This window comes from Rhinopithecus bieti, unplaced genomic scaffold (assembly GCF_001698545.2).
Source record: "Rhinopithecus bieti isolate Rb0 unplaced genomic scaffold, ASM169854v2 scaffold_314, whole genome shotgun sequence".
In the NCBI taxonomy this organism is placed as follows: domain Eukaryota; kingdom Metazoa; phylum Chordata; class Mammalia; order Primates; family Cercopithecidae; genus Rhinopithecus; species Rhinopithecus bieti.
Window position 1 is genome coordinate 147,583 of NW_016803040.1, and position 18,148 is coordinate 165,730.

Below are 18,148 nucleotides of genomic sequence, written 5' to 3' on the forward strand. Positions count from 1 at the left end.
GGGAGTTATACATGATATAAATGATGAATTAATGGGTGCTGACGAGTTGATGGGTGCAGCACACCAACATGGCATAAGTATACATATGTAACAAACCTGCACGTTATGCACATGTACCCTAGAACTTAAAGTATAATAAAAAAAAAAAAATTGTCTACTGTATTTTCCTTCCCCCATTTTAGGCAATTGGCATCCTCCAGCTCTTAGCTCCATTGCTTCCCTCTGTATCTCCCATCAAAGTTTACTTTAAAGAAAGATTTTGTAGGAATGTTTTACTTGAATTGTGGATTTGAAACAAGACATGTCACTCCTAACAGGACATTTACATTTGATAGCTGTCTCTGATCATGGAAAGAAATGATCTATCTCTCTTTAAGGCAAGTTCAGGCATCAGCAAGTAGGGGAAGAGCTTCTTGGAGTCTTGCTGTGAAGTCTCATCTCATCGTTTTCTAAATGCTTCACCTCCTCCACCTTCTTAAAAGTTGGCTGTAGATAAAAGGGTAATGTCACCCTGGAAGGACTGAGCTCTTAATTCACAGATGTTGCTCCAGAGCTTGAGTCCCAGCTTCTGATGAGTTGTTCATTGTTACCTGGAGCAGAACTGTCCTGTAACCACAATCCCATGGCTTTATGATCCACAATTAGGAGACTGACTATGTCAGATACCAAATAGAAGGAGAGACACAATAAGAATTCATTTAGTAATCTGACCAAATATATTTGTTGAGATCAATGTAGCTGAGAGCTATGCAAGGTACTGGGTGTACCGGTAGAAAACAAGATAGGCAGCACCTGCCCTCACAGAGCTTGTGGTCTGGTGGGCTATATAGACAAGGAGAAAATATGGGTAACACATGTTAGGAATAAATAAAAAGAAATTATGAGGTGTTATGGGAAGACCATGTGGAGTCTAATTAGTGGTATGCTTAGTCTAATTACTGGCTCTACCAAAAAAGATTCAAAAAGGAAAAAAAAGAAAAAAGTTCCTGATTTATAGTGCTTGTCCATTTCCATGGTGTAAAGATTCCCACCAATTTCAAGCAGCAACATGACATCGCTGAAAGGAGTTACAAAAAAATGAACAGTGCTTTTTTCTATCCACAGGGGCTATTCCAAGGCCTCCAATGGATGCCTGAAACCATGGCTAGTACTAAACCCCATGAATACTATGTTTTTTTCTCTACATACATACCTATGGTAAAGTTTAATTTATAAATTAGGCATAGTAAGTGGTTAATATCTTATAATGAAATAGAACAATTATAACATTATACTGTAATAAAGTTATATAAATATGGACTTTCTCTCTCTCAAAATATATTATTGGATATAATATTTTCAGACTGTGGTTGACTGTCGGTAACTGAAACTATGGAAAGTGGAACCATAGATCAGCAGGAGCTATTGTACGACCCAACAACAGGGCCCTATCGGATCTAAGCCAGTTAGGGTAGAAGAATGGGGATGTCAGGAAGGCTTTCTGGAGGAAGCACCATCTAAGATGAGAACTGAAGGATGAGGAAGAATGAGTCAGATGAAGATGGTCACAGAGAAATATTCCATATGTCAAGGCCAGAAAGGTGAGAAAGGACCTTGTAAACCTGGAGAATGACCAATCAATGTGGATCAAGGGCATGGTGCTGAGTTATATGTGTGTTGAAGGTAGATGGTGAGGGGCGTGTGTACATGGGCTTTGTATGTAGTGTGGTGTGTATATATGCATGAAATTGTGCATATCTGTGTATAGTATGTTATGTGTGTATTGTACGTGTGCTTATGCACATGTGCATGTAGTACAATGAGAGTGTAAGTGTGTGCATGCATGCTGGTGTCTTATTTAACTCCAGCTGCCAAAACAAAATACCATACACTGGGTGATTGAACAGCAGATATTTATTTCTCACAGTTCTAGAGGGTGGGAAGTCTGAGATCAAGGAGGGTGTGGATTTGGTGCTTGGTGAGAGCCTCTTCCTGGTGTGCAATTGACTACCTTCTCCCCATCTTCACATGGCAGAGAGAGAGCTATGGTCTCTTTCTCTTCTTATAAGTACACTATTCTCATTACAGGAGCCCTACTCTCATGACCTCCTCTAAACCTAATTATATCCCAAAAGCCCTGCTTCCAAATACCATCACTGTTATGGTTTGGCTGTATCCCCACCCAAATCTCATCATGAACTGTAGCTTCCATAATTCCCTCACATTGCAGGAGGGACCCAGTGGGAGATAATTGAATCATGGGGGGGTGGTTTCCTCCATACTTTTCTCATGGTAGTGAATAAGTCTCATGAGATCTTATGGTTTTATGAGGAAAAACCCTTTTCATTTGGTTTTCATTCTTCTTTTGTGGGCCACCATGTGAGACATGCCTTTCACCTTCTGCCATGAATGTGAGACCTCCCCAGCCATGTGGAACTATGAATCGATTAAACCTCTTTCTTTTGTAAATTGCTCAATCTTAGGTATGTCTTTATCAGCAGTGTGAAAATAAACTAATACAATAAATTGGTACCAGTAGAGTGGAGCACTGCTGAAAAGATACTCAAAAATCTGGAAGCAACTTTGGAACTGGGTAACAGAGGTTGAAACTGTTTGGAGGGCTTAGAAGACAAGAAAATGTGGGAAAGTTTGAAATTTCCTAGAGATTTGTTGAATGGCTTTGACCAAAATACTGATAACGATATGAACAGTGAAATCCAGGCAGATGTAGTCTCAGATTGAGGTAAGGAATTTGGGAACTGGAGCAAAGGTGACTCTTGTTACGTTTTAGCAAAGAGACTGGCAGCATTTTGCTCCTGCCCTAGAGATTTGTGGAACTTTGAACTTGAGAGAGATGATTTGGGATTTCTGGCAGAAACAGTTTCTAAGCAGCAAAGCATTAAAGAGGTGACTTTGGTGGTGTTAAAGGCATGCAGTTTTAAAAGGGAAACAAAGCATAAAAATTTGGGAAATTTGCAGCCTGGCAATGCAATCGAAAAGAAAATCCCATTTTCTGAGGAGAAATTCAAGCCAGCTGCAGAAATTTGCATAAGTAAAAAGGAACCAAATGTTAATCCCCAAGACAATGGGGAAAATGTCTCCAGGGCATGTCAGAGACCTTTGCAGCAGCCCCTCCCATCACAGGCCCAGAGGCCTAGGAGGTAAAAATGTTCTTGTGGGCCAGGTCCAGTGTCCTTCTGCTGTGTGCAGTCTAGGGTCTTGGTGCCTTGTGTCCCAGCTGCTCCAGGCGAGACTAAAAGAGGCCAAAGTACAACTCAGGCCGTGGTTTCAGAGGGTGCAAGCTCCAAGCTTTGGCAGCTTCCACTGGTGTTGAGTCTGCAGGTGTACAGAAGTCAAGAACTGAGGTTTGGGAAGCTCCACCTAGATTTCAGAGGATGTATGGAAATGCCTGGATGTCCAGATAGAAGTTTGCTGCAGGGGCAGGGCACTCATGGAGAAACTGTGCTAGGGCAGTCCAGAAGGGGAATGTGGGGTGGGTGCCCCAACACAGAGTCCCCACTGGGGCACTGCCTAGTGGAACTGTGAATAGAAGGCCACCATCCTCCAGAACCCAGAATGGTAAATGCACCAACAGCTTGCACTATTCACCTGGAAAAGTCACAGACACTTAACACCAGCCCATGAAAGCAGCTGGGAAGGAGCCTGTACCCTACAAAGCCACAGGGGTGGAGCTGTCCAAGACCATGGGTACTCACATCTTGCATCAGCATGACCCAGATATGAGACATGGAGTCAAAGGAGATCATTATGGAACCTTAAGATTTGACTGCCTCCCTGAATTTTGGACTTGCATGGGTGTAGCCCTTTTGTTTTGGCCAATTTCTCTCATTTGGAATGGCTGTGTTTACCCAATACCTGTACTCCCATTGTATCTAGGAAATAACTAACTTGCTTTTGATTTTACATGCTCATAGGTGGAAGAGACCTGCACTGTCTTGGGACTGCACACTTTTGAGTTAATGCTGAAATTAGTTAGGACTTTGTGGGACTGCTGGGGAAGGCATGATTGGTTTTTAAATGTGAGGATATGAGATTTAGGAGGGATTGGGGCAGAATGGTATGGTTGGCTGTGTCCCTACCCAAATCTTATTTTAAATTTTAGCTCCCATAATTCCCTCATGTTGTGGAAGGGACCCAGTGGAGATAATTGAATCATGGGGGTGGTTTCCTCCATACTGTTCTCATGATAGTGAATAAGTCTCATGACATCTGATGGTTTTATAAGGGGAAATCAATTTCACTTGGTTTTCATTCTTCTCTTGTCTGCCACCATGTGAGAGGTGACTTTCACCTTCTGCCATGATTGTGAGATCTCCCTGGCCACGTGAAACTGTGAGTTCATTAAACCTCTTCCTTTTGTAAATTGCCCAGTCCCTAGTATGTCTTTATTAGTAGTGTGAAAAAAGACTAATACAATCACATAGGCGGGTCGTGCTTCCACATATGAATTTGGGGGAAACACAAACATTCAGTCCATAGCAGTGTATGTGTCACTGGTAAGAAAAACACAGGGCTGGCATGTGAAGAGTTGTATAAACCAGTAGGTAATATCTGGACCCTCTGCTTTAACACAAGATTCTGCCCAATCTGAGGGGCAATCTGTCTTTCAGGGAGTTATTGTTGTTGTTGTTGTTGTTGTTGTTGTTGTTGTTGTTTTCTTGAGACAGAGTCTTGCTCTATCACACAGGGTGGAGTGCAGTGGCACAATCTTGGCTCTCTGCAACCTTGCCTCCCGGGTTCAAGCGATTCTCATGTCTCAGCCTCCTGAGTAGCTGGAATTAAAGGTGCACTACCACCCCTGGCTAATTTTTGCATTTTTAGTGGTTTCGCCATGTTGTCCAGTCTGGTCCCAAACTGCGGACCTCAATGATCTGCCCACCTCAGCCTCCCAAAGTGCTGGGATTACAGGAAGAGCCACTGCACCTGGCCTAGGTGATATTTTAAAATATCATAGGAACCCAGCTGTTTCACAACTCTCACTTGGTAAATTTCCCACTAGCTGCAGCCTCCTTTTTTGACCCAGAGAGTCTCTTGGGATGATCCAGTTCAGTTCCTTGGTGTTTTCTGATAGTAGAGATTGGATGGAGGGAAGGGCTTTCCCAGGATCACCTGGTAGGAGGTGCTGACTAGCATTCAGACTTCCAGAGCCTCAATCCCTGGCTTTTCTTTTTCTCTTTCTCTTCTTTTTCTCTTTCTTTTTTCTTTTTGAGACAGAGTCTTTCTCTGTCACCCAGGCTGGAGTGCAATGGTGCGATCTTGGCTCGCTGCAACCTCTGCCTCCCAATTCAAGCGATTCTCCTGCCTCAGCCTCCCGAGTAGCTGGGACTACACGTGCATGCCACCAGGTCCCACTAATTTTTTGTATTTTTAGTAGAGATGAGTTTCACTGTGTTAGCCATTCTCCTGACTTCATGATTTGTGCACCTTGACCTCCCAAAGTGCTGGGATTACAGGCATGAGCCACTGCGCCCGGCCAGTCCCTGATTTTTCTACTCTCCCATCAGAAGAGCTGGAGTCAGTAGTAAAATAATATAATTGAGTCAACCCTTGATTCTAAACAACTTTCCAAAATACTAACAAAGCATGACTAAACAGTACTTCATTTTATCACATTTTAAAATAGAAAATGGTCCATGTGATGAGTACTTTTCATAGGCAAATAATTATTTGCTAAAATAATCCAATTTCATTTTTTCCATTTTCTGCACAGCAAAATGAGGAATTCTATTATCTTAGCAGCAGCTTTACCCTTTCATCAACCCATCAGCATAGTTTCTTGCTATGGGAACTTAGATTATTGGCTTGAGAATTTTCCTCATTTCTTTTTTTTTTTTTTTAATTTTATTTTTATTTACTTATTTTCTTGAGACAGAGTCTCTCTCTGTCGCCCAGGCTGGAGTGCAGTGGTGCCACCTTGGCTCACTGCAAGCTCTGCCTCCTGGGTTCACGCCATTCTCCTGCCTCAGCCTCCTGAGTAGCTGGGACTACAGACACCCGCCACCACACCTAGCTAATTTTTTGTATTTTTAGTAGAGATGGAGTTTCACCATGTTAGCCGAGATGGTCTCGATCTCCTGACCTCGTGATCCGCCTGCTTCGGCCTCCGAAACTGCTGGGATTACAGGCATGAGCCACGGTGCCCGGTTGACTTTTCCTCATTTCTAATACAAGCATTTAGTGCTATAAATTTTCCTCCTAGCACTGCATTGAATGCATCCTCTGTATTTTAGTATGTGACTTTAAAATTTTCATTCAGCTTTAGGTATTTTTAAATGTCATTTCATACTTCTTTTTTGACCCATGGGTAATATAGAAGTGTGTTGTTTAATTTTCATTTATTTAGAGATTTTGCTATTGCCTCTTATTGATTTTTAATTGATTCCCTTATGGTCAGAAAAAATACTCTATATTATTTCAATTTTTTAAAATTTGTAAAGTTTGTTTTATGTCCCAGAATATGGCCTATTATGGGAATATGAAAAAACTGTGTTTTCCACTGTTGCTGGTAGACTGTTCTATGTTCTCTCTATACATATATATCGATTAGAAACTTTTGGTTGATTGTGTTGTTTATATCTTCTATATCTTTGCTAATTTTCTATCTAGTAGTTCTATTAGTTTCTGAAAGGTGGGTGTTGAAGTCCTCAACTACAATGCAGATATATCTACTTCTCCTTTCTGCTCTATCAGTTTTTGCTTCATGTGTTTTGAAGCCTATCACTTGGTGTGTGCACACTTAAGCTTATCTCTTCCTGATTAAATGATCCTTTATTCTTATGTTCATGATAAGATGGACACCTCTTGCCTGTCGTAATTTTATTTTCTCTAAAGTCTGTTTTACCATATATTAATATAGATACTCCTTCTTTATATTATTATTAATTTTTGTATGTATATTTTTTCCATCCTTTTATTTTCAACCAGCTATGTCATTGAATTAGAAGTAAATTTCTTATAAATGGCATATAGTTGGGTCACGGTTTTTATTCACTCTCCAATCTCTGTTGATTGGTATATTTACACCACTAGCTTATAAGGTAATTATTGATATATTAGTGTTTAGGCCTACCATTTTATTATTTGTTTTCTTTGGTTCTTGTTCCTGCTTTGCTTTTCTTGCATTCTAGTGCGTTATTTAACATTTTTTATAAATTCATCTTAATTTGTAGTGTTGTTGAATGTATGCCTGTGTATAGTTTTTATAGTGGTTGTTTCATATATTACATTAGACATATGTGACTTATTGCAGTCTATTGGTGTCAGCATTTAACCACCTTGAATGAAGTGTAGACACATTACTTCTATTTAGGTCCCTTACCTTCCCCATTAAAAAAAAACTTTGTCTTGAATATCAGTATTTTTTTCCAATCAAAAATGCATTTATAAAACTCATTAAGAACAGAATAGTCTTATGTATGTGCCCATATTTCTTATCTTTCTTTCATTTCTTCTTCTTTCCTGATACTCCAACATTTGTCCTTTTATCATTTACTTTGTGTTTGAAGAAATTCCTTTAGTCAATCTTTAAGAGTAGGTGTGCAACAAATTAAAGTTTAGGATTTAAGTTTGGAGGATAGGAGGTGTATTAGTTTATTCTCATACTGCTATAAAGAAATACCAGAGACTGGATAATTTATAAAGAAAAGAGGTTTAATTGGTTCATGGTTCTGCAGGCTATACAGGAATTATGATGCTGGCATCTGCTTAGCTTCTGGGGAAGCCTCAGGAAACTTACAATCATGATGGAAGGTGAAGAGGGAGCTGGCACTTCACAAGGCCAGAGCAGGAGGAAGAGAGAGAAGGGGGAAGTGCCACATACTTTTAAACAATGAGATTTTGAGATCACTCACTCACTTTCACTATGACAGTACCAAAAGGGATGGTGTTAAACAAAAACCACCCCCATTATCCAATCACCTCCCACCAGGCCCTACCTCCAACATTAGAGATTACAATTCTACATGAGATTTGGTGGGGACACAGATCCCTACCATATCAAGAGGCTTCTGAGGCTTCTTTTTAAAATTTCTTTTATTCTTTTCTTGGTATAGTTTTTGCCTTGTGGCTAGCTTTAATGTATGCTGATGTCGTTTGCTTTTATAAAGATGTTTAATTTAAAATAAGTTTTTATAAGTACTTTTTTTTTTTTTTTTTGCATCTTGGTTAGATGACCCAGTCCCACCTATATAGGCCCAGGACATGAAAACATTTAATTATGACTATACCACTCTGATTAATCTTATCTCATTAAGACATAAATTGCAAACCTTTGAGCTATACTGACCTGTCCCCAGGAATGTAATTAAGACACCTTTAGGAAAATAAGCAACCATACCATAGACTGGGAAAATACATTAGCAATCTGACAAAGGACATAGATCCATATTTAAAGAGCTTCTACAAATACACAATAAAAAGACAAAACCTAAATTTTAAAAATGGGCAAAAGATTTGAATACACACTTCACAAAAGAAGATATATGAGTGACCATTAAACATATGAAAAGCTTTCAACATTAGTTGTCAGAGAAGCAGAAATGAAAATCACAATGAGTCACCATTTCAGACCCACTAGAAAGGCTAAAGTACAAAAGACAACACCAAATGCCGTCAGGGCTGTGGAGTCAGTGGAAGTTGTATGTAGTGCGGGTGGAAATGAAAATGGTAGAAACACTGTGGAAAACTATGTGGAGGTTTTCATAAAGTTAAGCATATACTTACCCTATGACTCATCAATCCCCCTAATTGTTCATTCATAATCAATTCTTAGGACTCGCATGTTTTCCCTGCCTCCATATTTTCTCTGCTCTTTATTTTACTATTCACGTTTCCTCTATTCTCTCATTTTCCATCTTCAATGGATTCTTTTGAACTAACCATAAAAGACTCATTTCTTCCAAATTCATTCTAAGTGGTATACATGTTATACCAAAATTATAATCATAATAATTTAGGATTAAATATCTATTTTGCCAAAATAAGACGGCATTTATTTTCATGATGATGGCTATAGATGTTAGTTTTGTGTCAAAGTTAACAATGAAAATGGAACATACACCAATAAAATAAAGACAGTATTTGGATTTTAAATTTTGTTTCATGTACAAATAACACAGCATTCTTTAACAATAGATAAAAAATCACACCATAGTCATTTGAAAAGTTAATTTATTATATACGAATATACACTTTCTGTAATAAAAAAGAAGCCTCCCAATACATTGAGCCATCTTATAAATGAAATAAGAAAATAAAATTTTCATCTGTTTACAAATGGGGTTAATCAGCACAAGTTATCATATGTATGTCTGCCCTGCAGTATATATGAATTTGAATCTTGGTTATGAAGAAAAAATGGTGCATTATTATTTGGCACTATAGGATGCTCTTGAACATTCAGAAGATACCTTTTCCATACCTTTTCCATTTTCTATTTTGTATACTCTTTAGATGAGTGAAAATGTAAATATTTCTTAATGATGCTATTTGGCAGATTTTTTTTCAAATAATAGTAGCTCAAAAGTTATGATACTTTCTAGTAATGCTCAATTTCCATAGCAGAGTGCACCATTTTATGGTATTATACCTCTAGAAAATAATGCATAAAACCAATATATTTTCTTAGGCACAGTCCAGAAAGTTTATTGAAATATGATTTAGTATTATCATCCATGTATGATACTTGTATTTCATAATTGGCTTTACTAAAATATAAAATACACAAGTGTTCTTACTATGATTTGAAAATAAAAGTAGTGAGCTCCAGAAATTTTAGGCTGTGAGTAGGAATTTTTAAATCCATTTTATGTAAGTTTGTTATAGAAGTGAGCAAGAATGATTGTGTGCATTTCTTTGTAGTGTTAGCACTTACACTTTATGGAGAACCACTCAACATTGTATTAAATGGCCAATGAATGTCAACAAACACCTGTGTGAGTTAAACTGAACTAAATCCTATTTTAGACATGCTAAATTAAAAGAACAACTTTAGTATTGATAATATTTGCAAAAAGGAACTTATTTTCTTGTAGATCATCCTATTATTGTAAATATTGAAGAAGAGCATTGCCGAGCTATATATAACTTAGGTTTCAAATTTAAATTATCCCCAGACATTTGTAGACAGATACATATGAATGGATTTTTGAGCCCACCAACTTAATTCCCTGCCCCACCCCCAAAAATATAAATGCTTTGTGAAGAAAGAAAACTACACACGTAAAAAATAAAAATCAAATGTACCATACATTAACATTCTGATGACTACAGAATAAGATTATATACATAAACATATAGCAAATCACAGTTTCCTGCACTGAATGTTTATCAAATAAAAATGTATCAAACAATACTGGGTAGTGTATCTCCACATGATTGTGGTCTTCTAAAAATTCTGAATGATGATGGAAGACGAGAGGGAGAGCATTGTTCAGTGACAAAATTATGACAAGAGGATTTAGGAATAACACGAAAAAGCAGATGCTTTCTAGAACAGGCAGTTTAGCTATAACCATTATTTTTGTTGTTGCTCTATGATTGAAATAAAACCCCTCTCTATATTTAGTGTTTTAACATTTAAATATAGATGTTTTAACGTTTACAAAAAAAAATCTGTTGGATATAGAAGTCACTAACTCAATGTCACAAACAGGGTGGGCAAAATAACATTTTGCTGTTGACAGTAAGATGCTCTAGACTGGTGTCTGACCATTCATATACCTTACAGAAACAGTTCCTAAGACATGCCTTTTGCCTCTGTTAGTAAACAGACCAGAGAGTTTGGTACAAGACTGAGAGAAGGCGTTAAATGGTGATAGCTTTGCCACCAGGACATTTTTGTTTGATGTTCTGAGAATACAAATGTTTGGTACTCTTTTAGGGGGTGCAGGGTGAGGAGACAGCAGGGGAAAGAGTACTATCTGATGACTGTTACATGCAGTTACCCTTATTCTGCCCATAAAGCAGCAAAAATACACCTTCATCATCTCACACTGCTCTAGTAAGACCTGGGTAGAAATGTGCACCACAGGTTTTATTTTAAACACTCACACAACCTTCCTTGACAAAAACAGTGATTTTCCTCTTCTGCAGGTGCCTAGTGATATTACTGGTAAACGTCTTTGGAATCTTCCTGTTATTTCCTATGAATAACATTCCCATCAAGATAATTCAAATGTCTTTTGGAGTATAACTTGCAACCATTTCCAATAGAAAAGAAAGTATTTTCCTTGTGTTAGTGATGCTTGGAATTTGGAGGATCATAAATCCAGTCCATTATAATGAGTGCCATGCTTCCAATCATGAAGATGATTCCAACCACAAGGAAAATTAAAGCCTGTAATTCAGAGAGACTTTGTTAGGAACACAGAAACCGTACTTAGTACAATTTGTTTTTTAGCTATTTACATAATATGGCAATCTGATCTATCTATTGAGCCATATTATTCTTAATAGCTCAGATGCCCAGGCCTAACCGATCAGTCAATTTTGAATCCTAGTTGGAGAAGATACAACCTATAGTGGAGAGATACAACCTATAGGTTCAACAATGGAGTAATAGTTAATTGATTTAGTACATCAAGAAGATGGAATACCCTGTGATTATTAAAAATCAAGGGACAGAAAAATATTCAATAATCTGGAGAATGCTTACAATCTTTTAGGTGAAAAAGAGCAGGTTATAAAAGAATAGCCTATATGATATGATTCTAATTTTATAAAGCAAACAAAACCAAAAGCTTAATAGATGTGGCAACAAAAAGTGTATATATGTGTGTGTGTGTGCATACATATAATATACACACATATATATAAGGACATATGTACATACCTACATATAAAATACTTCAGCATTTTAACACTAGAAGAGGCCTTACATTTTATCACATACTTAAACCTCCTAATTCTACATATAAGAAAGCAGCAACTAAAAATTTTTCACTAGAAAGGGTCTATGAGATAATTGTACTCGTTTCACAATTGGTCAAACTGAAAGTAGGTCACAAACAGGACAAGTAATTTGCCAAGTTCACACTGCTGTAAAAATCCAAGCAAGATGGCCTACATAGAGTTAAAATTTGGGGGCAAGCTGCTGGTAATTTGCCAAGTTCACACTGCTGTAAAAATCCAAGCAAGATGGGCTACATAGAGTTAAAACTTGGGGGCAAGCTGCTGGATGGACCTTTTGATACCAAACTATCCTGAAGTCCCTGAAACATCCCAAAGGTAAATGACTTCAAGGTAAAAATTCAGAGTAATTCAGTAAGAAATATTCTTTTTAAGTCTTAACATGACTTTATTAAGGAGTGAAAGATAGTGTTTCCTTATTGGAAAAACAATTATTTCTAGCATTTGTTTCTATCGTAGTCTTATGGAAAAGAAATGTATACTCCCAGATTTAATAAGACTGTATTTTGTATCTAAAGAGGTTAGCAGAATGATGAATGGTTCTGTGCTGGATCTTAGTCCACACGAGGGACAACAGGCACTACAGAGGGGAAAACAAAAGCAACATCTTTCTTTTGGCTTTGCAAAACTAACAACCATGACCAAAATATTTAAATTATTCCGTAACACTGCTAGAAAGTCTAATTCCTTCTTGCATGATTTTCTGTGGATAGTGCAACAGCAGCTTGGCATTGGACACTGCTATGTGCCTGAAGCTCATGTGCCTGTGGGAAAGGCTACTACTATTTGACATGTATGACAGACTCAACACAGGATATTTGATATTTGAAGTAGAATCATTTGAGTTTCAGAAATATATCTCCTTTCTCTGCTACCAGAGAGTTCTAGCACATTTTGATTTTTGGTTCTTGTATATTGATTCATTTTTCTGAACTATGTTATTTTCCGGTTTATTCTAATTACTTGGAAGAACAACTAATAATGGGGGAAATTGCAAGGTTTACTTACCCCGACCTTTTGGGGTGACCTAAAAGGTTCTTTCTTGACAAGTTTAAGATAAAAAACTGCTGGAAGAATAAAAATCAGCATAGTGGCAGAAGAAGCCCCTGAGAAGACAAACACAGGGCAAGGTCAATGTCTTACCCAGCAGGTCTTAGCAAAGGAGATGCCAGTACACACTTTAAACAAACCAAATATAAAGCTATCCTATACTTAGCACTAAAAACACACGTTTAAGTCACATAAGCTCATCCTGGTTATTTATTCATAGAAGATATGTTTATAGAGATAATTAAAATGTACCTAGCATCAAAACTGCATAAGTATATGCAACATATAATAAGCAACAAGAGGTTGAATTTAACACAAATTTACAGGGGATTAGTAATATAAATACATACTAAGGCAGCTGAACTCATGACACACCCTATCCACCTCTTACTATTCAAGTTGCCTACACATGGTTCTTTTAAAGTTTTAGATTGTGTTTAAAATTTAAGTAACCCCTCAATGAGTAGAATGAAAANGGTAATTTGCCAAGTTCACACTGCTGTAAAATCCAAGCAAGATGGGCTACATAGAGTTAAAACTTGGGGCAAGCTGCTGGATGGACCTTTTGATACCAAACTATCCTGAAGTCCCTGAAACATCCCAAAGGTAAATGACTTCAAGGTAAAATTCAGAGTAATTCAGTAAGAAATATTCTTTTAAGTCTTAACATGACTTTATTAAGGAGTGAAAGATAGTGTTTCCTTATTGGAAAACAATTATTTCTAGCATTTGTTTCTATCGTAGTCTTATGGAAAAGAAATGTATACTCCCAGATTTAATAAGACTGTATTTTGTATCTAAAGAGGTTAGCAGAATGATGAATGGTTCTGTGCTGGATCTTAGTCCACACGAGGGACAACAGGCACTACAGAGGGGAAAACAAAAGCAACATCTTTCTTTTGGCTTTGCAAAACTAACAACCATGACCAAAATATTTAAATTATTCCGTAACACTGCTAGAAAGTCTAATTCCTTCTTGCATGATTTTCTGTGGATAGTGCAACAGCAGCTTGGCATTGGACACTGCTATGTGCCTGAAGCTCATGTGCCTGTGGGAAAGGCTACTACTATTTGACATGTATGACAGACTCAACACAGGATATTTGATATTTGAAGTAGAATCATTTGAGTTTCAGAAATATATCTCCTTTCTCTGCTACCAGAGAGTTCTAGCACATTTTGATTTTGGTTCTTGTATATTGATTCATTTTCTGAACTATGTTATTTTCCGGTTTATTCTAATTACTTGGAAGAACAACTAATAATGGGGAAATTGCAAGGTTTACTTACCCCGACCTTTTGGGGTGACCTAAAAGGTTCTTTCTTGACAAGTTTAAGATAAAAAACTGCTGGAAGAATAAAATCAGCATAGTGGCAGAAGAAGCCCCTGAGAAGACAAACACAGGGCAAGGTCAATGTCTTACCCAGCAGGTCTTAGCAAAGGAGATGCCAGTACACACTTTAAACAAACCAAATATAAAGCTATCCTATACTTAGCACTAAAACACACGTTTAAGTCACATAAGCTCATCCTGGTTATTTATTCATAGAAGATATGTTTATAGAGATAATTAAAATGTACCTAGCATCAAAACTGCATAAGTATATGCAACATATAATAAGCAACAAGAGGTTGAATTTAACACAAATTTACAGGGGATTAGTAATATAAATACATACTAAGGCAGCTGAACTCATGACACACCCTATCCACCTCTTACTATTCAAGTTGCCTACACATGGTTCTTTTAAAGTTTTAGATTGTGTTTAAAATTTAAGTAACCCCTCAATGAGTAGAATGAAAATTAATGGACCATGCAGTTATGGGAAATACTAATAATACACTTTACATAATCAATCTTCTATTCCTCTGAAGATACCTTTTAATGTTCAGCTGATACTCATAGTATCAGAGAGCTTCTGGTAGGTAAAATCTATCTTCCCCTTTTCCTGATGACAGAGCTAATACCTAAGTCCAAATCCTGGGTCCACACCAAGGCATATGACTTGACTTCTATAAGGGTCAGTTTCCTCATCTGTCAGAAAAGCAGCTTGACTAAATGACCTATAAGGTGGCTCCCAGTGTCACTTAGGAGGAGGAGAATGTGACCAGCTCAATCATCAGAACCTCGCAGGGATAAAGGGAATCTGTGAGCCTGAGAAAGACGGGGATCTGGATGACCCAGCACTGGTTCCCTGTCCACCATTTAATGGGGTGTGAGTTTGGGTTGATCAAATTGAAGCCTTTCTGAAACTCACCAATGAATCCGAAGATGTATTTTATAGTTGGCACAAGGATGACCAGAACATTATTAAGTGCGATAAGCACAGCTGCAATTAGGAAATGTCGTATCCAGCTGAAGGGTCTTCTGGGAAATAACAGTGTGGTCACTGATGTACGAATCTTAAACAAGAAAGTTCAAAGGCAAGATCATTTATTTGTTTTGACTTTATTATTTCAAATATTCTCATCACTCTAATGCATTTTCTTTCTTTTGCTTTTCCCAGAAAAGATCTTGATGCNTCAGCTGATACTCATAGTATCAGAGAGCTTCTGGTAGGTAAAATCTATCTTCCCCTTTTCCTGATGACAGAGCTAATACCTAAGTCCAAATCCTGGGTCCACACCAAGGCATATGACTTGACTTCTATAAGGGTCAGTTTCCTCATCTGTCAGAAAAAGCAGCTTGACTAAATGACCTATAAGGTGGCTCCCAGTGTCACTTAGGAGGAGGAGAATGTGACCAGCTCAATCATCAGAACCTCGCAGGGATAAAGGGAATCTGTGAGCCTGAGAAAGACGGGGATCTGGATGACCCAGCACTGGTTCCCTGTCCACCATTTAATGGGGTGTGAGTTTGGGTTGATCAAATTGAAGCCTTTCTGAAACTCACCAATGAATCCGAAGATGTATTTTATAGTTGGCACAAGGATGACCAGAACATTATTAAGTGCGATAAGCACAGCTGCAATTAGGAAATGTCGTATCCAGCTGAAGGGTCTTCTGGGAAATAACAGTGTGGTCACTGATGTACGAATCTTAAACAAGAAAGTTCAAAGGCAAGATCATTTATTTGTTTTTGACTTTATTATTTCAAATATTCTCATCACTCTAATGCATTTTCTTTCTTTTGCTTTTTCCCAGAAAAGATCTTGATGCTTTTTACTTTATTATTTCAAATATTCTCATCACTCTAATGCATTTTCTTTCTTTTGCTTTTTCCCAGAAAAGATCTTGATGCTTTTTTTTCAATTTTTTATTATTATAAAGCATACATAACATAGAACTTACCATCTTAACCATTTTTAAGTCTACAGTTCAGTGGTATTAAGTATGGTCATTTCAGTCAACAACAGACCACATATAAGACAGTGATACCATAAGGTTGTAATACGGTATTTTTACTGTACCTTTTCTATGTTTGAGTACACAAATACTTACCATTGTGTTATAGGTACTTACACTATTCAGTACAGTAACATGCTGTACAGGTTTGTAGCCTAGGAGTACTAGGCTACGCCATATAGCCTTACTGTATAGTAACCTCCACCATTTAGGCTGCAAATGCAATCTATGATGCTTGCACAATGACAAAATTGCCTAAAGATGCGTTTGCCAGAATATGTCCACATTTTTAAGCAACACGTGACTGTACTTTCATCTTGTTGTGCAGTCTTGATGCTAACTTTTGATATTTGAGATGGAGTGTCATTTTTTCCTTAGCGTATTTTGTAAGACAATATTTTATGTGTTCACTTTCTTAGTTTTCAGAATTTATTGTCAAAAATAATCTCAGTCATAAAGAGATAACAGGTAAGACACATAATTAAGAAACACAGTAAAACCCTTGTTGATCATGAAACATGTCTCATCAGACTGGATGAAACATTAAGGGCAAGCACTGAATTGATTTACACAAGATTGTGAAAGGAATTTTTACGAATCCAGGTTTTCCTTAATTTTGCATTTTATTTAACATTTTTAAATAAAATTTTAGGGTGGCATCTAAAATTGTGACGTTTTGTGTTTGCTCCTTCCTCTTTCTCTCCTTTGTACCTCTCCCTATCAATAGATTGTAAATCTATGAAAGGCAAGGAATAGGACCTAATAATCTAACCATTCCTCAGACTTCTTTGCTCAGTGTTGTGCACACAGCAGGCACTCAATAAAAGCTTAAATTAAATTGAATAGTAGGAATCTTTTCCTTCCCTTCAGGATCCTTGACAGATTTCAGCCCTACTTCAGCAGTTGAAATAAGTAGGCGAAGGGTCAAGAGAGGCTCACTTTGCAGCAGCTGCTCAAGTTACTCTGTTGTAACTGGATAAAGATCCTGTGGGCAGAGGGAGGGAGTGACATTTGTGTTTGTACAGCTTAACAAAGTTGAAAACACTCTTATCTTTGGAATCTTTTAGAGGACACTTTTTGACTTAGTGGAATTACTCTATCAGCTTTCCAGTAAGTGAACGCTTCGGTTAAGCCAGGAGTTCACATTTTTGGAAATGCTGTGATTGATTTTCACTTTAAAATTTTAGTTCTGAAGTCACTTAAGGTGCAGAGATGGGAACTCATTTAAAAGAGGGAAAACGTCAAATATATTTTGAAACATGTATGAATGACAAAAAATTCAAACTAAATAGCTTGCAATTTCTCATGTGACATTCCTTTCATACCACTCCACCAAAATTAAAGCCATCTGTTTAGGCTGAAAAGGCAATTTCATTTCTAAAATGACAAACCAGATAGTCTCTGGAAATAGTTTAAGAATAACTTTGTAAAGAATTTTAAAAATTGGATTAGTGAGCATGATGAAACTCATTCTGAAAAGTAAACTGAGGAAAGCAAATGGTGTGATATTGTTTTCCTCAGCAGCCTATAATTCTACATTATGATCTGCAATTAGTGCTTATTCAATATTGTCAAAACTGGTCTAATTGGTAGGCTTAAAATAAGCTTTTTATGGTATATACATAGTGCTTGAGGACTCAATTTGTTTCACAGTGTTAAACAGATAGAATAAACAAGTATGGAATATAGGTTCATTTTCAGAAAATAGTCACTGTTTTGTAGTCATTTGTTAAAATGGTGCATTCAAGACAATAAGCTGAGTTAGAGTGAGTTAGAGGCAGTCTTATATGTCCAGGGCCTCTGAACGGGAAGGCAGTCTCCTGGCTCCCAGAAAGACTAACATTT

At 37.3% G+C, this 18,148-nt stretch overlaps 1 protein-coding gene across 4 annotated transcripts in view; it reads right to left on the reverse strand.

Moving 5' to 3' along the window:
- Positions 1 to 9,150: 9,150 nt before the first annotated feature.
- SLC38A4 (solute carrier family 38 member 4) overlaps positions 9,151 to 18,148 on the reverse strand; it is a 69,444-nt gene continuing 60,446 nt past the window's right edge. For 3 of the 4 annotated variants that reach the window (XM_017884876.1, XM_017884943.1, XM_017884782.1), the window contains exons 14-16: positions 15,852 to 15,996; positions 14,248 to 14,344; positions 9,151 to 11,335 (exon numbers count right to left, since the gene is read on the reverse strand). In XM_017884876.1, the coding sequence (XP_017740365.1) occupies positions 11,329 to 11,335; positions 14,248 to 14,344; positions 15,852 to 15,996 (249 nt within the window). In that variant the 3' untranslated portion in view covers positions 9,151 to 11,328. Of the gene's footprint in view, positions 11,336 to 12,915; positions 13,014 to 14,247; positions 14,345 to 15,851; positions 15,997 to 18,148 lie in introns of all 4 variants that reach the window. The other variant, XM_017885098.1, reaches the window with a different exon arrangement.